General features: G+C 45.0%; 1 protein-coding gene across 1 annotated transcript; it reads right to left on the reverse strand.

Annotated features, from left to right (window-relative positions):
* Positions 1–22,139: 22,139 nt before the first annotated feature.
* LOC131218021 (short-chain dehydrogenase ptmH-like) lies at positions 22,140–23,009 on the reverse strand. The gene has a single exon (XM_058212704.1). The coding sequence runs from the start codon at positions 23,007–23,009 to the stop codon at positions 22,140–22,142; it is 870 nt and encodes a 289-aa protein (XP_058068687.1).
* Between the last annotated feature and the right edge of the window lie 1,119 nt (positions 23,010–24,128).

The following is a 24,128-nucleotide window of genomic DNA, read 5'->3' on the forward strand; positions in this document are numbered from 1 at the left end:
GCCTCGACCCATAGTTCTCAGAGATACATTAAATGGGCCATCTCCTATGGGCCTTATATAAATCAAGTGGGCCGCATTAGTGGGCCGTATGTACAGTGCAATGGGTCATACTCAATGAGCCTTTGAAAACATCACAATGGGTCTCGTAACATGGCCCTTATATATATCGAGTGGGCCTCGACATCGGGCCACCAATACGTCGAATGGGCCTAACCTCATGGGCCTTATATATATTCAAGGTGGGCCGCCCCAATGGCCAGAAATACATCAATATGGCTCCACCACATGGGCCTAGGGCCCACCATAATATGTATTTGAAATCCAACCTATTCATAAGGTCACACGGGCCAGGGAGGAGGGGAACAACAATTTTCAGCTTGATCTGAAAATTCTGTGGACCCAGAAAGGGTTTCAATGGTAGAGTTCAATTCGCACTTTTTCTTGTGATGTGGGCCGCCCGAGCGCTGGATTGACCTGATTTTTGAGGGGGGTCCATGTCAAATGGTGGCCCACCAAATGGACGGTGTGGATACAAAATATACATCATGGTGGGGCCCACGGATGGAGCCGTGGGTCCCTGCCTCGTGGCCGCCCGTCAATGCAGCAGCAGCAGCGCTGCTGCTGCTGTTTAAAAATTTGTTTTTTTTTTTTTTTTTGTTTTGTTTTGGGGCCCACCGAGATGTGATTCACAATCCAGCCCATCCATTATGTGGGTCCCATCTTAATGACCGTACAGACCAAGTTTAAGCAACATCCAAAACTCAGGTGGGCCCTGCCAAATGATTTTATATGTTTTAGTATGTCTTCACATGATTTTCAATGATGTGGCCCACCGGAGTTCCATATACAGTTGAATTTTGGGGTGAACGGCTGAAATATGGGGACCCATCAAATGCACGGTGTTGATGACCGAGATGCACCAAGGTGGGACCACAGCTGGGGGCCGTGAGCCCCAGCTCGTCCGTCCGTCAGCGGCCGTACGGCTGGCAGCAGCAGCGTCAGCGCTGCTGCCTCCCTTCTATTCTTTTTTTTTTTTTTGAAAATCCAGTTGTTCTACGGTTTTTCCTGGGTGGGGCCCGCTTCAGTACAATCCACTCCCTCCATTGGTTTCTGTGGCTTGATACCAACCCATAGAGTCTAATATTGAGCTTTTTCAGATGTACAGGAGCATCAGGGAGCAAATCAAAGGTAGGGACACTGTTTCCTATGGTACGGCCTGCCAGAAAATGGGATCCACTTCATTTTTCGGCTCAACGCCTAAAATGAGTTGAGGATCAACATGGACGGCTCGGATCTTACATATACATCAAGGTGGGGCCTGCATGAGTGGCCCACCACTCCTTTCTTCTCCCTTCTTTTTTTTTTTTTATTTAAACAGTCCATTGTTGCAACGTCCAGCGTCCAGGGAGTGGTATATATTCACACAAATGTGGTGGGTCCCACGTGAATGTGGCCCACCAATATATATATATATATACATATACATTTAATGTTTACCTTATATTGTATATATATATATAAGTACTTATTATATTATATATTATATACATAAGTATATAAAATATAACATACATATATATATATATATATATATATATATATATATATATATATATATAAAAGATGCATTGGACCCATCCCAACAGTAGAGGGTGCGGATCATCACCTATAATAGAGTGGGCCACACCGTCTGATGTAGATGGACGGGGGAGATGTAACACCTATCGGTGGGATCCACACCATTACAAAGAAAGAATGAGAGAGAAATCAAGAGAGAGATACACGGTGAGATAGAGGAACCCCGCCACTATGGGCCCTCTTGATTAAATCACATACATTCAAATGGGTCCCACCAACAAGTGGGCCCTAAAATTTAAATTAATGGAAAAACACCCACCTTATCTTCCTTCTCCTAGCTCCCTTGGACACCTTAGCTCTTTACCTTCACTTTTAATGGAGATTGATGAAGGATGAATGGTTGAGATTGGAGATGAGAGGGTGGGCCACACTTGAAGTTGAGAGAGGAGTGTTGGATGAGTGAAATTTCTCATGGGATTTGGAAAATTTGCTAGAGAATGAGAGGGAGAGATAGAAATAATGGGTGGAGGGATGGGTGGAGTGATGGTTGTAAGAAAGAAGTGATGAGGGGTATGGTTTAGTTTGAAATTGGTGGAGAAGAGGGATGGTTGAGGTTGAAAATGAGAAAAGAGGAATGGTGAGGTGGAAAGATGGTGGACTTTTGGAAAAAGAGGGAATGGGTGAGGTACTTTGAGGTATGGTTGCATTTATGTTTAATTAGTGGGACTAATTGTGTAGAGATTCCCTCGAAATCCGCAACGCGCGGTGTTTCTTCGGAATAAACGCTGATCGGCATCTTCTTACCTGGGTATCGGTTCGGTGCGCAAGTCACGGCGTTGGAACCGCGGCGACGACGCGATCACCAAGACATAAGTTTCGGATCGAGCCGACGTCGGTGTGCGGGACCTGGCTTAAGATCGTGCGCAAATACCGAATACGGTGCGAAGGTTGCCGGAATTTGACCGGAAGGACCGCGGAAGCTAATGAAATGGTACGGATTAGGACACGGGTCTTACAGCTCTCCCCTCCAAATAAAAATTTCGTCCTCGAAATTTAAACAATCATCACAAGAAAACATAAATCATAATAGAAGAGGAAGCAAGGCATCGCCATATAAATATCAGAGACAGCATACAACATACAATCAATCATCAAAAAGATGAGGATAGCGCTCTCGAATCTCAGCCTCGCGCTCCCAAGATGCCTCATCCACAGAATGGTGACCCCACTGAACCTTCACCAAGGGGATGACCTTGGTCCGGAGGACCTGCTCCTTCCGATCAAGGATACGAACTGGCTGCTCGATGTAAGAAGCGTCCTCACGAACCTCCAACGGCTGCCAGTCAATAACAGGAACTATGTCTGACCCACACTTCCTCAACATAGAGACGTGAAAAACGTTGTGGACGCCAGACAACTGAGATGGTAAGGCAAGCCGATAGGCCACAGCGCCAATGCGCTCAGTGATCTCGAAAGGTCCTATGAATCTCGGGGCAAGCTTACCCTTCGCTCCAAATCTAACTACGCCCTTCATAGGCGAGACCTTGAGATACACATGGTCCCCTACATCAAACTCTAAGGGACGACGCCGGCGATCAACAACACTCTTCTGCCGTCTCTGAGCTGTGCGCATCCTCTCCCTGATGGTATCAATAACCTCTGATGTCTCCTGCACAAGCTCGGGACCTAGGAGACGCCGCTCTCCAACCTCGGTCCAACAACTCGGAGATCTGCACGGTCTGCCGTATAATGCCTCAAAAGGAGCCATACCAATGGTCGCCTGATAGCTATTGTTGTATGCGAACTCAGCCAATCGCAGATGCTCATCCCAGCTACCACCGAAGTCAATCACGCAGGCCCGAAGCATATCCTCAAGGATCTGGTTGACCCTTTCGGTCTGGCCATCGGTCTGCGGATGAAGGTGCTGAGCTGCAAATCGGTGCCCATAGCTCTCTGAAAACTCCTCCAAAATCGAGACGTAAACCTCGGGTCTCGGTCGAAAATGATCGAGACCCTGCAGCCTCACAATCTCCTCAATGAACAACCTTGCAAGCCGGTCAAGGGCCAAGTCGCACGAATCGCAAGAAAATGTGCCGACTTCGTCGACGATCGACGACAACCCAATTGGCATCGGACCGCGCCGAGTCCTCGGTAAACCCATAATAAAATCGGTGTGAATACGTGCTCCCACTTCCACATCGGACACTCAATGGCTGCAAAGACCAGGGGGTCTCCGATGATCGGCCTTGACACGCGGCAAGTGTCACACTCGGCCACAAAACCGGCAATCCGGCGCTTCATCCCCGCCCAACCGCCTCCTCATATCACGGTACATCTTCGTCGAGCCAGGGTGGATAGAAAATCGCGATCGATGTGCCTCGGTCATAAGATCTCTGCGCAACTCGGGAATATCCGGACACACAATCGGCCTCTAAAGCGAAGTCCACCATCGGCACCAATCTGCCAATGTCTGACTCTCAGATGCCGCATCTGCTCGATAATCCTGTAACGACCATCTGGTGAGCCTCGATCACCCTTGCGATAAGAGAGGGTTGAATCGGCAGGCTCGATAACTGCACGATAGAAGAATGCAGACCAAAATCAAAGTCGTACTCGCTATATCCTCGAGCATCTTCCACTCCTGAATCATCATATGTGCCACTGGGCCTCGTGGGACGGCTAAGGGCATCCGCCACCACATTCGCCTTGCACGGGTGGTCGGAGGTCAAAATCATAGTCCTTGAAGAATTCATCTGGCGTCTCTGTCTCATGTTCAGCTCGGGAGAAAATAGGTACTTCAAGCTCTTGTGGTCGGAGAAGAGCTCGAACCTAACCCCATAGAGATAGTGTCTCCACACCTTCGGTGCGAAGACACCAGCTCCAAATCGTGCGTGGGGTAGTTCACTCATGGACCTAGCTGACGAGACGCAAATGCTACAGTCTACCATCCTGCATCAGGACCACCCAATCCAATACGCGAAGCATCGGTAAATACCACGAATCCATCACTCCCGGGGAAGAGTGAGGACGGAGCGGACGTGAGGCCTTCACCTCCATAAATGCTCGCTCACGAGGCATCGCTCCAAATAAACTCTGCGCCCTTCCGAGTCAACCTAGTCAACGGGGCCGCAATACGGGAGAAGCCCTCAATGAAACGCCGATAATATCCCGCTAAACCAAGGAAAGTGCAGATCTCGGACGTAGTCGTGGGCTGGCCCCACTGACGCAATACCTCAAACTTCGAGGGGTCCACTGCGACACCCTCCATCATCACCATGTGACCAAGGAATCTCACCTCCTCCTACCAGAACTTGTACTTCTCTAGCTTCGCATACACCTGGTGGGCACGGAGGGTCTGCAATGCGATCTCTAGATGTTGTATGTGGTCCTCACGAGTCCTTGAATATATCAGAATGTCATTGATGAATACCACAACAAACTGATCGAAATATGGACGGAAGACCTCTTTCATCAATTGCATGAAGACCGCGGGTGCATTGGTTAGTCCAAAGGACATGACCTGAAACTCAAAATGACCATAACGCGTCCCGAAAGCTCTTTGGGATGTCCTCCTCTCGGACACGAATCGATGATAACCGAACGCAGTCAATCTTCGAAAAGAACGGTGCACTGCAGGTGATCAAATAAATCGTCTATCCTTGGGAGCGGGTACTTGTTCTTAATCGTGACCCGGTTGAGCTCGCGTTAATCACGCAGAGTCTCAACGAGCCATCCTTCTTCCTAACGAAGAGTACCGGCGCTCCCAATGGCGACTGCTCGGACGAATAAATCCCAACTCACGCAACTCGTCCCACTGATTGTGGCTCACGCAACTCCATCGGTGCCATACGGCAGGGCCTTCGAGATAGGCGCGGTGCCGGGTCGATCTGGAACTCGATATGACCGCGAGGAGGCAATCCGGGAATCTCCTGGAACACGTCGAGGAAGTCGCAAACAACCGCAACCGATCAATACAAATGGCCATAGGCTCCTCGACTGCACAGGACATCAAGCAAGACATCGGCTCTCCTCGGGGCTCTGCAACGAACTGAAACTGCGGCAAGCCTGGTATACAGAATGTGACTGTCCTCGCAGAACACTCCAAGATAGCGTGGTACTCGGCAAGCCAATTCATGCCCAAGATAACGTCGAAATCTGTCATCGGTAGCACAAACAAGTCAGCGGGTAAAAAGATATCACCGACAAGAACCGGGCAAGATGAACAGAAACGGCCCAATACTGTCGTCCTCCCCAAGGGCGTCAATACGGTCAATCCCTCACTAGTAGACTCTGTCGGCAATCCAGTCGATCGGCAGAAATTCTCGGACATGAATAAGTGAGAAGCGCTAATCAAATAATACTCGGCGATGCATGAAGAGACGGGAAGTATACCCTCGACAACTCCTCCGGATGATGCGGGTCTCGAGCCGCGTAGAACCACTTTAGCCGGGCCGGGAGGTGCCTGTCCCTCTCCGAGGTCCCCGGTGCCTGCCGCCTCTGCGGCGGCCTATATCTTGCCGCTCTCGCTGCCGGGTCTCGGGCCGAGGTGGCCTGTGGTCCGGTGAGGCGCCGTTTGGAGGCCGCCGAGGTCCGTCCTTTGGCCTGTGGTGCTCTCGACGGATGTAGGTGAGGCTGCTGTGATCCTCTCGGCCTGCAGATGAGGGCGAGGGCACTCGACAGGCGATACCCGTCCCACCACATCCAAAACAAGTCCTCGCAAACGGCTGGGTGGCGCTGGACGTCCGGCTGGGTCCGGTGCTCTAGCAGTGGGTGGCTCCTGCCCTCGTGGTCGCCGGCTGGGAGCTACCGGAGGGGTCTGCCTCTTCGACCCTCCTCTCGATCCTGTCGGCTGCGCGCCACCCACTCGCCTCATAAACCGAGCGCTCCGCACTACCTGAAAGGTCAAGCTCGTGCCCAATCACACGGCCTCGAAGACCGTAACGTAGGCCGCTCTAAATGGCGGGCCTTCCGCCTCATCATCAATCATATATGGCGCAAACCTCGACAGCGCCACGAAACGCGTGTACTGAGTAGCGGTCATGTCTCCCCGCACCAAAGTCTCGAACTCTAGTGCTCTCGATGTCAAATGTGGTCGGGGAAGTACTGCTCCTCGAATCGATCTATAAAACATCCCACGTAGTTAGGCCCTGCGACGCGGGTAACCGAGGTCCACCGGTGCTCGGCCTCACCTGGAAAAGGAACACCGCCAACCGAACTCGCTGCTCTGTACATGACATGGTATCCAAGATCTTCTCCACATCGGAGCGCCACCTCTCAGCGGCTGTCCTCGCCCTAGAAACGCGGAGGGTCAAACTGTCGAACTCTCGAAGTAGGGCACTCGCGCGCTCTGCTCTGCCTGCTCTGGGGTCTCAGCGGGGCATCTACCCTGCCCCTAGAGGGCAGCAGTGCATCTGCTGCAACTGAGAAGCACTCACAGATACGGTCGGATCCGCGCTAGTATCTGGTGGAGGTGCAGCATCCTCAGGATGGGCAGTAGGAATCTCTGGTGGTGGAGCAGGGGTCGTAGGTGGTAATGCGGGAGCCGCAGGTGGTGGAGCTGAAGTCTCAGGTGGTGCGGGAGTCGATCGGGTCACTCTCCTACGCGCCATGTCCTACAGGAAAGAGCGAAGGTGCCTATCAACTTAAAGGCTCGCGAAGGCACGCATGTTAAGGGTCGCTAGGCTATCCGAACTTAGGACTTAATCATTCATAGCAGACATGTAATGTTGTTCTTGGTTATTCCCGAGTTATGCTCTGATACCAACTTCTGTCACGCCCCGAACTCGGAAACCGGGCTCACAAAATTCCCGATCACCGAATCCGGTGCCGACAGCCTCCGTAGAACCCCATTCTCGGATCCCGACACCCATTTACCAGGTTCCGATCCTGGGATACTACAAGGAGGGTTTCAAATCATTAGTCTGATTCATAATGAGCATAACAAAAGCATAACCCACAATCAATAAGCACAAGAACACCACTACAAAATCCACTATGATCAAAAACTTTTTAAGTACAATACGACTGAAAGAAAATAAAATACAATGTATCAAAAGAAACAGAACTCCAGAAGCTCGGCTGCACGCTCCAACTACAACGAGACTATGGCTGCGATTGGCGTCACCCGCACGCATCAATCGTGCATAAGCTTATGGAAAGCTTAGAGGGTGGTGTAAGTGTGTGCGCAATATAAACGTGCTCAAAATGCAAGGTCAGAGTGATGCGGAATCATGGTGATGAGCACATGAATGCAATCACCCGTACAAGGCTATGCGGTGCAAGATATGAATGCTATCGGCCATAACACGGCCATGCGATGCAAGGTGCAACTCAAGCATGCCAATCCTCAACATGTATCAGTATAGTTCTCATTCTGGATAATCACCGGGTTCAATACACTCCAAATGGCACTGTCGCTCTCCTGGCCGAACAGTCCAAGTGAGCGTAAGAAACCTCACTATCCGCCTGTCCAATAATCTGCCAATACCTATCCGGCACGTCGATAGCGGACCCATTCACGAGCTGGTCAAACTCAGCCTAGTATTGCCCCTACCATCGGGCGAGTAAGGCCACACTCCTTTCCAACCGACCACGACACAGTGGGAGACACGGCCTCCTGGTATTCGACCCTCATGCGCTCACATATCCACTTGGTCTCGACGTTGGAGTCATCCTCTGGTACCATCGGGTTTAGGGATTTTCACCCAGGGACATCTATGGTGCCCGTATGCTAGAATCGAATATTTTCGGTCTCCAATCCTACCATCCACGATGTATCTGTGGAGGCTATGGCCCTGATGTCGCTAGGGCACATAGTAACTATAATCACACAAATGCAAGTGCATGAGTCACATTATCAGTCATGCAACAGTCTGTATGTACCATGCACTTATATGGGGCAACTCCGCCTATCAGAGAGCCCATAAACAGTCTGCCCAAAGGCATATGCTATGATCGGTCACTCCTCACGTCAGGCATACATATGATGCGAATGATCATGAACCATGGATCTATACTAAACATGCATATAGGGATGGGCTCTGCGTATCACAGAAATGGACCTAGACGGCCTGCAGAGTATAAATATGAACCTATCAGTGGCCTTAAGGAGTATGACAATGCGGACATTTAACCAACATTGTCCTTACAATGTGGACGTCAAACCAACATTGTTCCCAAGGCTTAGCCCGCCATAAAGCACCATTACACAAACCATAGGAAATCACACATTGCAATGGACTAATATACATCTCATTGGGCCTCGACCCATAGTTCTCAGATACATTAAATGGGCCATCTCCTATGGGCCTTATATAAATCAAGTGGGCCGCATTAGTGGGCCTTATGTACATTGCAATGGGTCATACTCCATGAGCCTTTGAAAACATCACAATGGGTCTCGTAACATGGCCCTTATATATATCAGAGTGGGCCTCGACATCGGGCCACCAATACGTCGAATGGGCCTAACCTCATGGACCTTATATATATATCAAGGTGGGCCTCCCCAATGGCCAGAAATACATCAATATGGCTCCACCACATGGGCCTAGGGCCCACCATAATATGTATTTGAAATCCAACCTATTCATAAGGTCACACGGGCCAGGGAGGAGGGGAACAACAATTTTCAGCTTGATCTGAAAATTCTGTGGACCCAGAAAGGGTTTCAATGGTAGAGTTCAATTCGCACTTTTTCTTGTGATGTGGGCCGCCCGAGCGCTGGATTGACCTGATTTTTGAGGGGGGTCCATGTCAAATGGTGGCCCACCAAATGGACGGTGTGGATACAAAATATACATCATGGTGGGGCCCACGGATGGAGCCGTGGGTCCCTGCCTCGTGGCCGCCCGTCAATGCAGCAGCAGCAGCGCTGCTGCTGCTGTTTAAAAATTTGTTTTTTTTTTTTTTTTTTTTTTTTTGTTTTGTTTTGGGGCCCACCGAGATGTGATTCACAATCCAGCCCATCCATTATGTGGGTCCCATCTTAATGACCGTACAGACCAAGTTTAAGCAACATCCAAAACTCAGGTGGGCCCTGCCAAATGATTTTATATGTTTTAGTATGTCTTCACATGATTTTCAATGATGTGGCCCACCGGAGTTCCATATACAGTTGAATTTTGGGGTGAACGGCTGAAATATGGGGACCCATCAAATGCACGGTGTTGATGACCGAGATGCACCAAGGTGGGACCACAGCTGGGGGCCGTGAGCCCCAGCTCGTCCGTCCGTCAGCGGCCGTACGGCTGGCAGCAGCGCTGCTGCCTCCCTTCTATTCTTTTTTTTTTTTTGAAAATCCAGTTGTTCTACGGTTTTTCCTGGGTGGGGCCCGCTTCAGTACAATCCACTCCCTCCATTGGTTTCTGTGGCTTGATACCAACCCATAGAGTCTAATATTGAGCTTTTTCAGATGTACAGGAGCATCAGGGAGCAAATCAAAGGTAGGGACACTGTTTCCTATGGTACGGCCTGCCAGAAAATGGGATCCACTTCATTTTTCGGCTCAACGCCTAAAATGAGTTGAGGATCAACATGGACGGCTCGGATCTTACATATACATCAAGGTGGGGCCTGCATGAGTGGCCCACCACTCCTTTCTTCTCCCTTCTTTTTTTTTTTTATTTAAACAGTCCATTGTTGCAACGTCCCCGTCCAGGGACGCTGGACGGTTGTATATATTCACAAAAAAAAATGTGGTGGGTCCCACGTGAATGTGGCCCACCAATATATATATATATATACATATACATTTAATGTTTACCTTATATTGAATATATATATATATATAAGTACTTATTATATTATATATTATATACATAAGTATATAAAATATAACATACATATATATATATATATATATATATATATATATATATATATATATATATATATATATAAAAGATGCATTGGACCCATCCCAACAGTAGAGGGTGCGGATCATCACCTATAATAGAGTGGGCCACACCGTCTGATGTAGATGGACGGGGGAGATGTAACACCTATCGGTGGGATCCACACCATTACAAAGAAAGAATGAGAGAGAAATCAAGAGAGAGATACACGGTGAGATAGAGGAACCCCGCCACTATGGGCCCTCTTGATTAAATCACATACATCCAAATGGGTCCCACCAACAAGTGGGCCCTAAAATTTAAATTAATGGAAAAACACCCACCTTATCTTCCTTCTCCTAGCTCCCTTGGACACCTTAGCTCCTTACCTTCACTTTTAATGGAGATTGATGAAGGATGAATGGTTGAGATTGGAGATGAGAGGGTGGGCCACACTTGAAGTTGAGAGAGGAGTGTTGGATGAGTGAAATTTCTCATGGGATTTGGAAAATTTGCTAGAGAATGAGAGGGAGAGATAGAAATAATGGGTGGAGGGATGGGTGGAGTGATGGTTGTAAGAAAGAAGTGATGAGGGGTATGGTTTAGTTTGAAATTGGTGGAGAAGAGGGATGGTTGAGGTTGAAAATGAGAAAAGAGGAATGGTGAGGTGGAAAGATGGTGGACTTTTGGAAAAAGAGGGAATGGGTGAGGTACTTTGAGGTATGGTTGCATTTATGTTTAATTAGTGGGACTAATTGTGTAGAGATTCCCTCGAAATCCGCAACGCGCGGTGTTTCTTCAGAATAAACGCTGATCAGCATCTTCTTACTTGGGTATCGGTTCGGTGCGCAAGTCACGGCGTTGGAACCGCGGCGACGACGCGATCACCAAGACATAAGTTTCGGATCGAGCCGACGTCGGTGTGCGGGACCTGGCTTAAGATCGTGCGCAAATACCGAATACGGTGCGAAGGTTGCCGGAATTTGACCGGAAGGACCGCGGAAGCTAATGAAATGGTACGGATTAGGACACGGGTCTTACATGGCCCACCTAAGCAGGGCCCACCTTAACGATATCTGTATGCCCAAACAAAAGAAAAACAAAAAAAAAGAGAGTCCAGCGTCTCTGGACGTGAACTGGGGAAATCACAAATATTGGCTTGTTTCCAAGCTTATGGGGTGGCCCATTCATATAGGCCCCACCTTGATGTATGTATTCAATCAACGCCATCCATCCTTTTCCTCAGACCATTCTAGGCGTTGAGCCAAAAAATGGGGCTAATCCGATCTTCTGGCGAGCCACAGCATATAAAACAGTGGTTTTTACCATTGAAAACCACCCTGCCGTTTCTATACACCAAAAAATATCAAATATTGGGCTCATTCGGCTTGTTTTGAACCATGGAAGCTAGTGGGCGGGGTGGATTTTGCCGGTGCAGGCCCCACCTGAGAAAAACCTCAGAAAAATCGCCTTTCTTCAAAAAAACAATAAGATACAAGCTGTTGTCAGAGGCGCAGACAGCGCCTGCGCCAGGCGGGCGGGTGGTCAGTAGGCAGGGACACACCCCCACCATGATGTATATTTTTCATCCAACCCGTTCGTATGGTGGGCCCCTTCCTGAAGTGAGCTGCCTCCAAAGTTCAGCCACATCTAAGACTCATGTGGCCCACATCATAGGAAACAATGGTGATTGTACGTCTGCCCTTGAAATCCTTTTATGGGCCACAGAAGTTTTGGATCAAGATGAAATTTATTTTTCCTCAGCGTCCAGGTCTGCATGACCTCATGGACAAATTGGATCGCAGGTAAACATTATGGTGGGCCCCATGTGGAGCCCACAGTGATGCATGTGTTTTATGCCCACCCTCGAGGCAGATGGTGGAGCCCACAGTAATGTATGTGTTTTATTCACACCATTCACTGCCGTGGATGGTGGAACCCACCTTTAATGTATGTGTTTTATCATGTTGTCCAGCCATTTTGCTTGCTGCTGGACGGATAGTGGACCCACTATGATGCATGTGCTGCATCCAAACCGTCCATCCACTTTGAAAGCTCATTGTATGGCATGACTTAAAGAATGAGTCAGATCTAAAGTTCAAGTGAATCCCACTATTTAAAATAGTGGACAGTGACCTCCATTATTCAAACTTCTTAAGAGCCATAGTGGTTTCCACTCATCTTTGGGTATGGCCCATTTGATTTGCATGGGGCCCAATTGGTGTGGCCCATTTGAGATACATATGGCCTATGCGAGGTGGCCCACTTGTCATATTCATGGCCCGTTGGTTGAGGCCCACCTCAATGTGTATGAGGCCATTGTTGAGGCCCACCTTGATATGAATGTAAGGCCCATGTTATGAGGCCCATCTTCATTTATTTTTGGCTGTCCATCGAAGCCCACCTTGGTATATATATGAGGCCCATGTGATTAGGCCCATTTTGATGCATTCTAAGGCCCATGGGTTATGGCCCATTATAATGTACATAAGGCCCATTGGTGCAGCCCATTGATGTGGCCCACTTGATGAATATAAGGCCCATGTGATATGGCCTATTTGATGTATTGAAGGCCCAATGGGAAGTACCTAAGGTTCATTGCAATGTCTGATCCCAACATGGTTTAGGTAATGAAGTTTATGACAAGCTATGCCTTAAGAGTAATGTTGGTTTGACGTCCACATTGCAAGAATAATGTTGGTTAAATGTTCGCATTATGACTCTCCTTAGGGCCCATTGATAGGCTCATACTTGTTGATAATTCATTACTTTATAACATGCTTAGTATAGCTCCATGATTCATGCCCATACGCATCATATGCATGCTTGATATGAGGAATGTTTGATCATAGCATAAGCCGTTGGGCTGAGACATTTACAGGACTCCTTATGAGACGGAGTGCCCCCACATGAGTGCGTGGTAGCGCAGGATTGCTGCATGATTTGACGATGTGACTCATGCATTCCGCATATGTGTGACTTGATCACTGCACGCTCTAGTGACATCAGGGTCGTGGCCTCCACAGGTACATCGTGGATGATCGTATCGGATACCTAAAATATCGGCTCTAGCGTTGTGGGCACTTAGGATGTCCTTGGGTGAAAATCTCAGAACCTTTTTGGTACCAGGAGATGCTCTCTAGACCGAGTGGATACACGAGCGCCTGAGTGCCGAATACCAGTAGGCCGCATCTCCCACTGTGTCGTGGTCAGTTAAAAGGGGGTGTGGCCTTATCCGTCCGAGTGAGGGGGCTATAAACTAGGTTGCGTTTGACAAGCTCGTAAATGAGTCAGCTATCGACGAGCCGGGTAGGTATTGACAGACTACTGGTCAGGCGGATAGTGTGGTCTCTTCCACTTACTTGACTGTGCAGCTAGGGAGGAGGCAGTCAGTGTGAAGTGTATTAGACCCCGATGATATCCAGAGAGGAACTATACTAATATGTGTACTTGATGAGGACTGGCATGCTTGTTTTACATCTCGCATATGATATTTGACTACATAAGCCTCGCATCGCATGGCCTTGGTATGGCCAATAGCATTCATGTATTGCATCACATCATTTTGGTATAACTAATTGCATTCGTGGACTTACCCGCATATTTTCGCATTACTTTGATATTGTACACTTGGCGCTTGCCTTGCGCACACACTTACACCACCCTCTAAGCTTTTGTAAGCTTATGCATGACCGTTACATGCATGTGTTGTTGGACAGTAGCAGCGTTAAGTTAGGAGCGCGCATCTGATTATTTTGGAGTTTTTTTGATCACCCTGTATTTCTCTTTCCGCATTGTACTTAAAGTTTTTGATATAGTGGATGTGTGGTGATGTTGTTTTGTGACTTGGTTATGCTTGTGGTTATGCTCCATAACAAAAAAAATTATATTGAAAATCCTCCTTGTAGGATACCAGGATCGGAATCTGGCATGTGAGTGTCGGGATCCGAGAATGGGGCATTACAGAGGCTGTCGGCGCCGGATTCGGCGATCAAAAATTTTGTGAGCCCGTTTTCCGAATTTGGGGCATGACATAGGTCCCACAAAACCTTCTTAGCTTCATAATGAGACTCTGGTAATGTCTCCCTTTCGGGAAGTATATCCTTAATGAACTCACACATCATGTTAAATGATTTGTTGCTACAGTCATTCATTAGCTTCACATATAGCCACTTTATCAAGCATGATAACTTTAAATACTTCTGGCAACTTGGATACAATTTGCGCTCAACATCTCTCAATAAGCATATAAGTTTATCTTTTTTCCCTTTCCCTATTGTCACATTTAAAGTATGGGTGTATTTTGATTCTCCCACATAATTATCTATAAAGGATTGTGCTTATAAGTCTTCTATTACGTCCTACATGGCATTAAAATATGTATTTTTGTTTATGGTCATACCGTCATTATCATCCCCAATCGTTGGGGCTTTATCGGTTTCACCATGATGATACTATCGGGTATTCTCCCTATACATCTCATTATCATACAAATGCACATGCACTTCGTTTATAGCTTTGTAGTACAAGTTGTTGCACTTATGACACAGACATCAGGAGCTATTAAGTCCGCCTGTATGATGTCTTGCCACTTTCATGAACTCCTCAATTTTCTCTATATAGTCTTTTGAAGCCCTATTCTTAATTTGTATCCAACTCCTATCCATGGTTGTGTCCTTATCACAAGTTGAATAAACACATTACTTCCTATCCATGTTTGTGTCCCCATCAAGTCGAATAAGATGGAAAGGTGATTTGGGAATAGAGTTGTACACGAGCCGAGCTGAACCGAGTTTGACATAAGTTTAGTTTGGTTTGTTTATGTGACACCCTAGTTCAAGCTTACACGAGCCGAGCTTCGAGCCTATCCTTACTTTTTGAGCTTGGTTTGGTCCATATTATATGAGCTTGACCTTGGTTTGGTTTGATCCAAATATCCCAGCCGAACCAAGCCAAGTTCAAACAGGGATCAGCTGGTTGTTATTTATTTATTTATTTATTTTATTTTTTTTTATTTTTTATTTTTTACATTATATGAATTTTTTAATACAAAAATAACACTACAAAATAACATTAAAAAAGACTAATATAAAAGTAATGTTATACTAACTAAGAAAGGAATCAACACCATTAAGTAAAATAATGCTATTAAGGAATCAACACCAATAAGGATAAAGATACGGTTTATCATTCCGGACCATTGATCAAACACAGACTTTACCGTGGAGAACCCCTGCCTTAAAATTTTCCCGATTAGAAACTCCCTGGCATTCCCATTACTGAATTATTCCCTTCACCATCTACTACCCGGCCACCAATCCAATGACTATGGAATCATTAACCAAGGGAGTCCATATGGCATAGCCAATCCAAGGTGGGGTCCATCAAGTCAACCATCCCACCAAACCACATGGCCAGCTTCCATATACTGCAGGCCCAGGGTCGAGAACTACATAATTCCTTCACCGGCTATCAACAACCATAGACTCGATCTAATCTGAATTTACAACAGCATAGATGGGAAAAGGTAGAAGTTTTGACATCAAAAACACGATCCGAGAAAATTCTACTGCAAGATTAAACCATCAGTACATGCATGCAAGAAATAAAATGAACATAATATGCATGCATGTACTTTTTTAGTCCACGATGATTTTTGTGTTATATCTACACCGTCCATCAAATTTTTGGGTCCCACATAATATGCATGTTATATATAAATAAGGAGGAGGTATCATATCACAACCACATAGTCACGAGCAGCAACGGCCAAGATGTCTGCACAAGACACGACTGGGCCACCGCAATCTTCATTTACAGCTGACCTGATTCTATCGACGACTTCGAATCCTCTGACAGAGTTGAGATTGGGAAATGCTGTCTTCTTCCCCATCTATTGTGTCCGTGTCATCGAGCAAGATGGAAGCATCACAACCCTACAAAATCATGACCAGATGAGATATTACAGCTAGCCCATAAACATTCAACAAGGGACAAACTAGATAACAGGCCCAGATCTCACACCTATGTGCCTCGTCAGCACACGAGTGGCCATTGTGTATAGCACAACCAGACAGATGAACGTGACTTCGGTGGATCCCTGATGTATTTATGCTATATCCACTCCCTCCATTTGTTTTTCTAACTCATTTTAGTGCATGAGCCCAAAAATGAAGTAGATCCAAATCCCAGGTGGACCACATCACGGAAAACAAAGGTGATTGAATGCTCATCATTAAAAACTTCCTAAGGCCACTGGAATGTTTATTTGCCATCCAACCCATTGATAAGGTCACATAGACCTGGATGAAGGGACCACGATCCAAAACTTGTGGCCCCAGAGAAGTTTTTTTTTTTTCACACACAAAATTCAAGTGTTGTGGCTTCTCGTTGGTCCACCTCATTTCCCATGATTTCCACTAACAAGATATACGCTAACTACACAACACAACTTTTAATGTGTAGAACTTTTTTGTGCCCCATCATGATTTGTGTTAGATCTAAAGTGTCCATCAAAATTTTTTGATAATTCTAGAGAATGAGCCCAAAAATGATGTACATCTAAAGCTCAAGTGTATCACACATGGAATGTAGTGGGGATTGAACAAGCTATCGTTAAAGCTTTCATAGGGCCAACTACCGTTGAAGCTATCATAGGGCCAACCGTGATACTTATTTTCCATATGATCTCTCCTTAAGATCGAAAATACCTTAATGAATTTAAAATACAAATATCAACTTGATCAAATCCTTCTGTGGACCTGAGAAGTTTTCAACCCACAGCATAAATTCCTGCTGTCTTCAACGGTGTGGTCCACTTTAGCTTTAGATCTACATTATTTTTTAGTTAATATCTTAAAATGATCAAAAAAAATTGGATGAATGTTGTCAATCTAAGAAATGCATCATTGCGGGCCATAAAAATTTCACACCTAAAGAAATTCCATCCTGGTTGTGTAGTGCAGGGGAGCGGACTAAGTGAGACCCCTCCGTCACTTAAGAAGGTTCGGAACTAACCGTGGTGCCCAACTTGACGTGTGCATTCCGTATCCACCCTGTTCATCCGTTTTTTCATATCATCTTAGGGAATTATCCAAAAAATGAAGCGGATCTAATTATCAGGTGGACCATATGATAGGCAACAGTGGTGATTGACCATTAATGGGCCACAAACCAGGCTTACGAGAACTTATCAACAGATTGGATGACAAATAAAAACTAGGGAAACATTAAGGTGATCTCAAAGAAGTTTTGAATAGTAGGGTGTTCCATCACCACTGTTTCCCGAGTATGCTCCACCTAATTGGATCACATTACTGGTGAGGCACTCAATGTACAGCACATTTCTTGGGTTTTCACGAGGTTGGTAAGTTTGGTAAGTTGCGGCTCAATTTTGACTTAAAATTTTAGCCTAATTTAGAAAATTGATCCAATCACTATATTCTACTCATCAAGATCTTTGATTTGACTAATCACTCGTCCCAATCGAGTTTCGGATGAGAAAGATATGAGGTGAACAAGATTGATCACCAATTTGTTGGGTCATATTGCTATCCAATAGTTAGATATTTAAGTGAAATTTAATATAAACATTTGAAATCATTTACTCTTCAATAATTTAATCTCTCTTTCTTTCTTTTTTTCAAAATTTTTAAACTTCTTCATTTTTTCCAAATCATTTTACGATGTAAAGAAAAAGAAAAAGAAAAAAGATGAGTCAATTCCAAGGATCAAGTGATCTACACAATGAGGATTAAACATTTACCATTTAAAACTTTTGGGGGGCCACACAAGTTTTGGACCAAGCTGAAATTTGTTTTTTCCCTTCATCCAAGGCTATGTGACCTTATGAACGGGTTGGAGTGAATATGAGGAATATCCAATTTGGGGCACAGAGTACCTGTCAGTAGCTACTTGGTTACTGACAGCGTAAACATGAGGCCAAACATGAGGCAGATCCAACCCTCAAGTGGACCACACCACAGAAGGAGTACCTTGACAAAGCATTCTATATCAAATTTTGTCCAACTCTGGTGTGGCCCACTTGATGGTTGGATCTATCTCATTTTTTACTACTACCCTAAAATGACATGGGACAATGGACAAACAATGTGAACATCATGGTGGGCCCCACATAGCTTTGCCTGTACTGAGCTCAGGATGGGTGAGGTAGTATGCAATCCACGTCTAGGAAATGAACGGACATGGATTTCCTATGACCGGGGTTCACATGATCTTTGATACAACCCTCAAGTTCATGTGGTTAGAATACATACATTCTATTGGGCCCCACTTCATGTCGTATGATCTTTGATTTGGAGGTCAAGGTGATCGTAAGTGATGTGCACTGTATGATACTTGATTGAGGACTTGATGAAGTGATCTACAGTGGTTTCCACCATTTGATCGATGATTGGAGGTTGCTTGGATGGTCGACAACACTTTGTGTTGTACGATCATTGATTGGGAGGTCAATTGGCCAATTGTGAGTGATGTGCACCGTTCGATCGTCAATCGGGGACTTGATGAAGCGATGTACGGTGGATTGGAGGTTGATCGAATGGTCAACAACATTTTGTGTCATTCGATCGTTAATTGGAGGTCAATCAGGCGATCATCGGTGATATGCACCATTCGATCATCAATAAGAGACTCGATGGCATGATCTATGGTGGTCGGTATTGTTTGATCGTTGATTGGAGGTTGATCAGATAGTCAATAGCACTTTGTGTCATTCGTTTATTGATTGAGAGGTTGATCGAGCAATCATCGGTAAAGTGCACTGTTCGATCGTCGATTAGGAACTTAATGAAGCAATCTACATTGGTTTTCAACGTTTAATCGATGAGCACATAGGTAGATAAAAAGAAAACTATTCATAAGAGCACACGAACAGATGAATGAAAACTATTCATAAGAGCACAAACAAATGAATGAAAATCTCAAATATCACCTTTAACCAAAACTTTTACGGCCTCTAATAAGTTTTCAGCAATACAAGTTTAATTCTCACTAGTTATTTGGGATGATCCACTTGGGCTTTGGATATGCTTAAATTTTGGCTTCATTTCATAAAATGCGCTACTAAAATGAATGGACGATGTGGATTAGACTCATACATCACGTGTAGGCCACATAGAGTTTACTTAGTGTGCTTAGCTTAGTGGGTGTTAGTGAGTGCTACCCGGAAACTATTTAAAGAGAGAGATCTGGGAGAGGGAGATGGGAGTGGATAGTTGTTACTAGAGTAATAACTTAGTGGGAGTTATCCCTACTATATGGCCCCACCTTGATGATTTGTTGGATATCCACACCGTCCATCTATTTTTACGGCTCATTTTAGGATGCGTATTAAAAAAATTAAGCATATCCGGTGATTTTTTCTTTAACCATCGGAAAAATCCATTGAGAAATCACATTAATTTCTTGTAGTGTACTTTCTTTTTAAAAAAATTAATAGTGGATTCCACATGAATGAAAGGTTGATTAGGTAATCATTTCCACTGTTCGATTGAAACTACATTCATCATAAAAAGTCTAATTTAGTGTTTTTGTAACAAATGTAACTAGTCATCCCTGCTATGTAATTTCTCGCAGAAAAATTCACGGGACAAGCTTTTGCGATGACAATTGCACATCATCGTAAAAAAGTTGACTATTAGCGATGACTTAAAATGTCATTGCAAATAGTCTACCTTTTTGCAATGAAAGTACATTCATTTTCATTGCAAAAGGTCTAATTTAATGTTTTTGTAACGAGTTTAACCATTCGTCACTAAAACCAACTGTTTGTAGTGACTTTTGTGTCGTTGCAAAAAAATAACATTTTGCAACGAGACGAGCCACGTAATTTACAACGTAAAAATTCATGTGACAAGTTTTTATGATGGCAATTGCAGCTCGTCGTAAAAAAGTTGACTATGGCAACGATTTAAAATATTATTGCACATGGTCTACGTTTTTGCAATGAAACTACATTCGTCATAAAAAGTTTAATTTGGTATTTTTTACAATGAGTTTAACCAGTTGTCGTTAAACCAACTGTTTGCGATGACTTTTGTGTCGTCGTTAAAAAATATGTTTTGCGATGACACCAAATTCATCGCAAATAGTTACTTGTTGCGATGACAATTGAAACTCGTCGCGAAAAGATTTCCATACCACATAATAACAATTGCAGCTCATCGCAAAACAGTTGCCTATTGATGATGATTGGAAATACGGTCGCAAATGGTCATTTTCTTTGCGATGAGTCAGCATGTCATCGCAAAAAAATCGACATTTTAAGATGAAATTAGACTCGCTACTAAAAACGTCATCGTAAAATGTCTAAAATGTTGTTGTGTAGCTACTGAAGCCATCCATATCTAATCCGTGTCCCTTTTAGGAGGGGATGGCTGCCATATGAATCTTTGATCCAGCATGCATGTCCTAATAGGATTTAGAATCCTTGCTTATGGTGCTAACGTGATTTAATTTGATTCTAATTTCAGATAAAGTTTATATTATTTGTTTACAATTCCTAATTACTTGTGAGAAATTATCAATGGTTCTTAGGAAAATTTTCCTTTCAGTGTTAACCTGCTTTCGATTTGGGATGGCTATACCATGTGTAAGTTGGATTACGAGGAATCCACCGTAAGAAAAACTTTAGAAACTTCATGCGTAGGTCAGGGGCTACATATGTCTCTCATGCGTTGGTCACTTACTCTACAAATGAATAATGTGTTCCTTTTCAGGTAGGCGCACATGGCTGGTTACTTTTGACAGCCTGCACATTTTCCTCTTACAACTTATACATTGTGACGGCTCGTGGCGGCTTTTTACACGTAACATCGACCATCGACCGCATTAGGTCAGGTGTAAACAGTTCTCATTATTGCCTTATCAAAGCTATGATCTTATAATCATAGAGTTGTGTGGGGCCATGGTGATGTTTCTGCATCATCCAAACCGTCCATATGGTGTACCACCAATGTTAAGCCCCTAGCCCGCAAGTCATCCTAATCCAAAACTCATTTGGCCCACCTCGCAGGAAAAGATGGGAGCGATGAAGAATAGGACGCCAAACCGTGCCAGGCTCAACAGGCTGTCCACATGCCATCCAATCCATTCCTAAGACCCAAGCCACCAGGACATTGGACACCCGAACAATCAGGCAGTTCCATTACTCTGGCGGGCAAATGCAAGTGAATTTAGGAGCTGGTTGGGTCAGGTATTTGGCCAGAACTTATAATATCCATATATTTCAAATTTCCCTTGTTTGCTTTTCGTTGTGGATTTGGGCCAGAGGTTTTAGGTTGGATTTTACTTTGTTCCCTGTTGTGTGGCTCACCTGAGTTTTGGATCGAGTGCTTTTGGGGATGTACACTGAGAACGAGTCGCCGTGCCTGATGCACAGTTTGGATTCCATGCAAACGTAATGGTGGGTTCCACAGAACCATGAATGTATAGAAACTTACATACGTTCGAACGGATGGGATCATTCTCCTTCTATATTTACTACAGTCACCCTAGCATGTGTTTTGTCCTAAAGAATCAGGCCGATCAGGTCAAAGATGGGAACTTTTCTAATTGCTTTTCTCATACACGCGTGGCCCACCTGATGACCAGGTTAGCCTGCTTTGTGGGCCATGAAACAAACAAGAGTAACTATTACAATTTATTCATGTGTAACTTAGAAATATTTCATTCTTAGACAATATCTACCAAATCATTGATTTCCCTTCACAGCTTCTTATTGAGTTTAAATCTCTTAGAGAAGAAGAGATCCCTAACCCACAAAGGAGACCATGTCAGTATGGCAAACAACCCAGTCATGTGCCCAAAAACAATCTGCTTAGGTGGCTTCTGACTCAGCACTTTCGATGCCACATGTCGCGCAAGTAACCCCGCATCTGTGGCCTTAGCCCCCTGCGACGCCTTAGCCCGCTCAGCTATCGACTCCTTAAAATCATGATACAGTCTCCAATCCTGCAACCCTAATCTCTCTACGGCCGCGCTACCAAAGTTAGACCGTATCGCCCCAGGCAACACTAATACAACATTAACCCCAAAAGGCCGTAGCTCAACCCGTAGCGCATGTGACATGGCATGAACTGCGGCCTTGCTAGAACAATAGGACCCCGCCCAAGGGGTCGGTGCCAGTCCCACCACACTTCCTACATTCACTATACATCCGCTACGTCGAGAGGCCATGTGTGGTGCAACATGTTGCACCACTCTCAGCTGCCCTAGTGTGTTAATCTCCCAAGCCTGACGGACTATGTCCAATGGCATCTCAGCTAGAGGCCCAGTGCTACTGATCCCAGCATTATTGATTACAACATCAATCTGGCCACACTTTTTTATGATGGTCTCCACAGCTGATGCCACACTATCATCGGATGAGACGTCAACCTCTAGTGCCTCAACGTCCTCCGATAAGAGGTCGGACATGTCGTGCATGCGGCCCGGCAGATCGGACGCAAACACACGGCAATTACGTTCTGCGAATGCCTTGCAATACTCAAACCCGATCCCGCCCTTGGCGCATCCGGTCACGAACACTACCTTACGATCATTTTTCGGTAACAAAAGTACGTTATGGTCACCCATAGTGAACTTCTGCTATACTTGAATTTTGAACACTTGAGAGTTGTTCTAATGTAGCATCTCCTTATTTAAGGAAGAGGGTCAGTGTTAGTTCCGCCTTAGTGTTTTCTTGTGTATATTCTATGGTTTTGAAATGAGAATATGCTTAGGGGCATATACTTGTTGAGAGACGGCCGGCTAGGGTTTGGCTTCATGTTATCAGTTTGTACATGTTGGGCCCATGGTTCAAGCCAAACCGTTGATACCATGAACTTAGTCTAAAAGATGGAAAAACCTCGACTCGACCAGATTTTAGGTGACTCAAAAAAACTCGGTTTTCGCATGACTCGGTCAAAATTCAAGATAAACTCAACATGAAATGACTCAGTAAAACTCGACTCAACCTAGAATAGCTCGATATAATTTACATGTTATTTATATTTTAAATATTCAATATTCACGTAAATATTAATTCGGTTGAGTCGAGTCAAGTCACTAGTGTGAATTTTTGAAGAACTTATCCTGTTTAATTATGGGTAGACTCGGCTTGACTGGATTCCACTGAGCTGAGTCGAGTCGAGTTGGGTCTTCAGGTTTTTAAACTATGATCATGAGCCCTATTGTATGCACCCAAATATCCCATATGGAAAATCATAATTAACCCTGCAATACTATTAGGATCTTGGAATTCAGAGTTTTTGTTTTTTTGGTTTTCTTTTCTTCTTTTTTTTTTTTTTTGGGGCTTGGGCCATCAATGATGATGCCCATCAGAGCAATTGAAATAATATAATGGCCCCACCTGTACAAACTGTGAAAACCTGGTTTCATGAATTGCCAACTGATCATCATCGGAGTTGGATGAGACCCTTTGACTTAGACTGGGGTTGAGTCTGATCCGAGTTTGCTACCACGAGAATTGAAAATATGCCTGAGTCAGCTGACTTGGATGAGTCACTCCTGACTTAGTGGAGTACCATCTTGGCTGAGGACTGGACAAGTCAGGTTGGGTCATCAAGTACTCTTCAATCCATGACTCGAGCAAACTGTAAGGACTAAGAACTAATAGCCCGAATATTGTTTGGTTCCTGTTTGGATTATCTATCAAGCTTAATCTATGTCTGTTTAAGACATTCGCTGCATCAC

Source organism: Magnolia sinica, chromosome 11 (genome assembly GCF_029962835.1).
Source record: "Magnolia sinica isolate HGM2019 chromosome 11, MsV1, whole genome shotgun sequence".
Taxonomy (NCBI): Eukaryota; Viridiplantae; Streptophyta; class Magnoliopsida; order Magnoliales; family Magnoliaceae; genus Magnolia; species Magnolia sinica.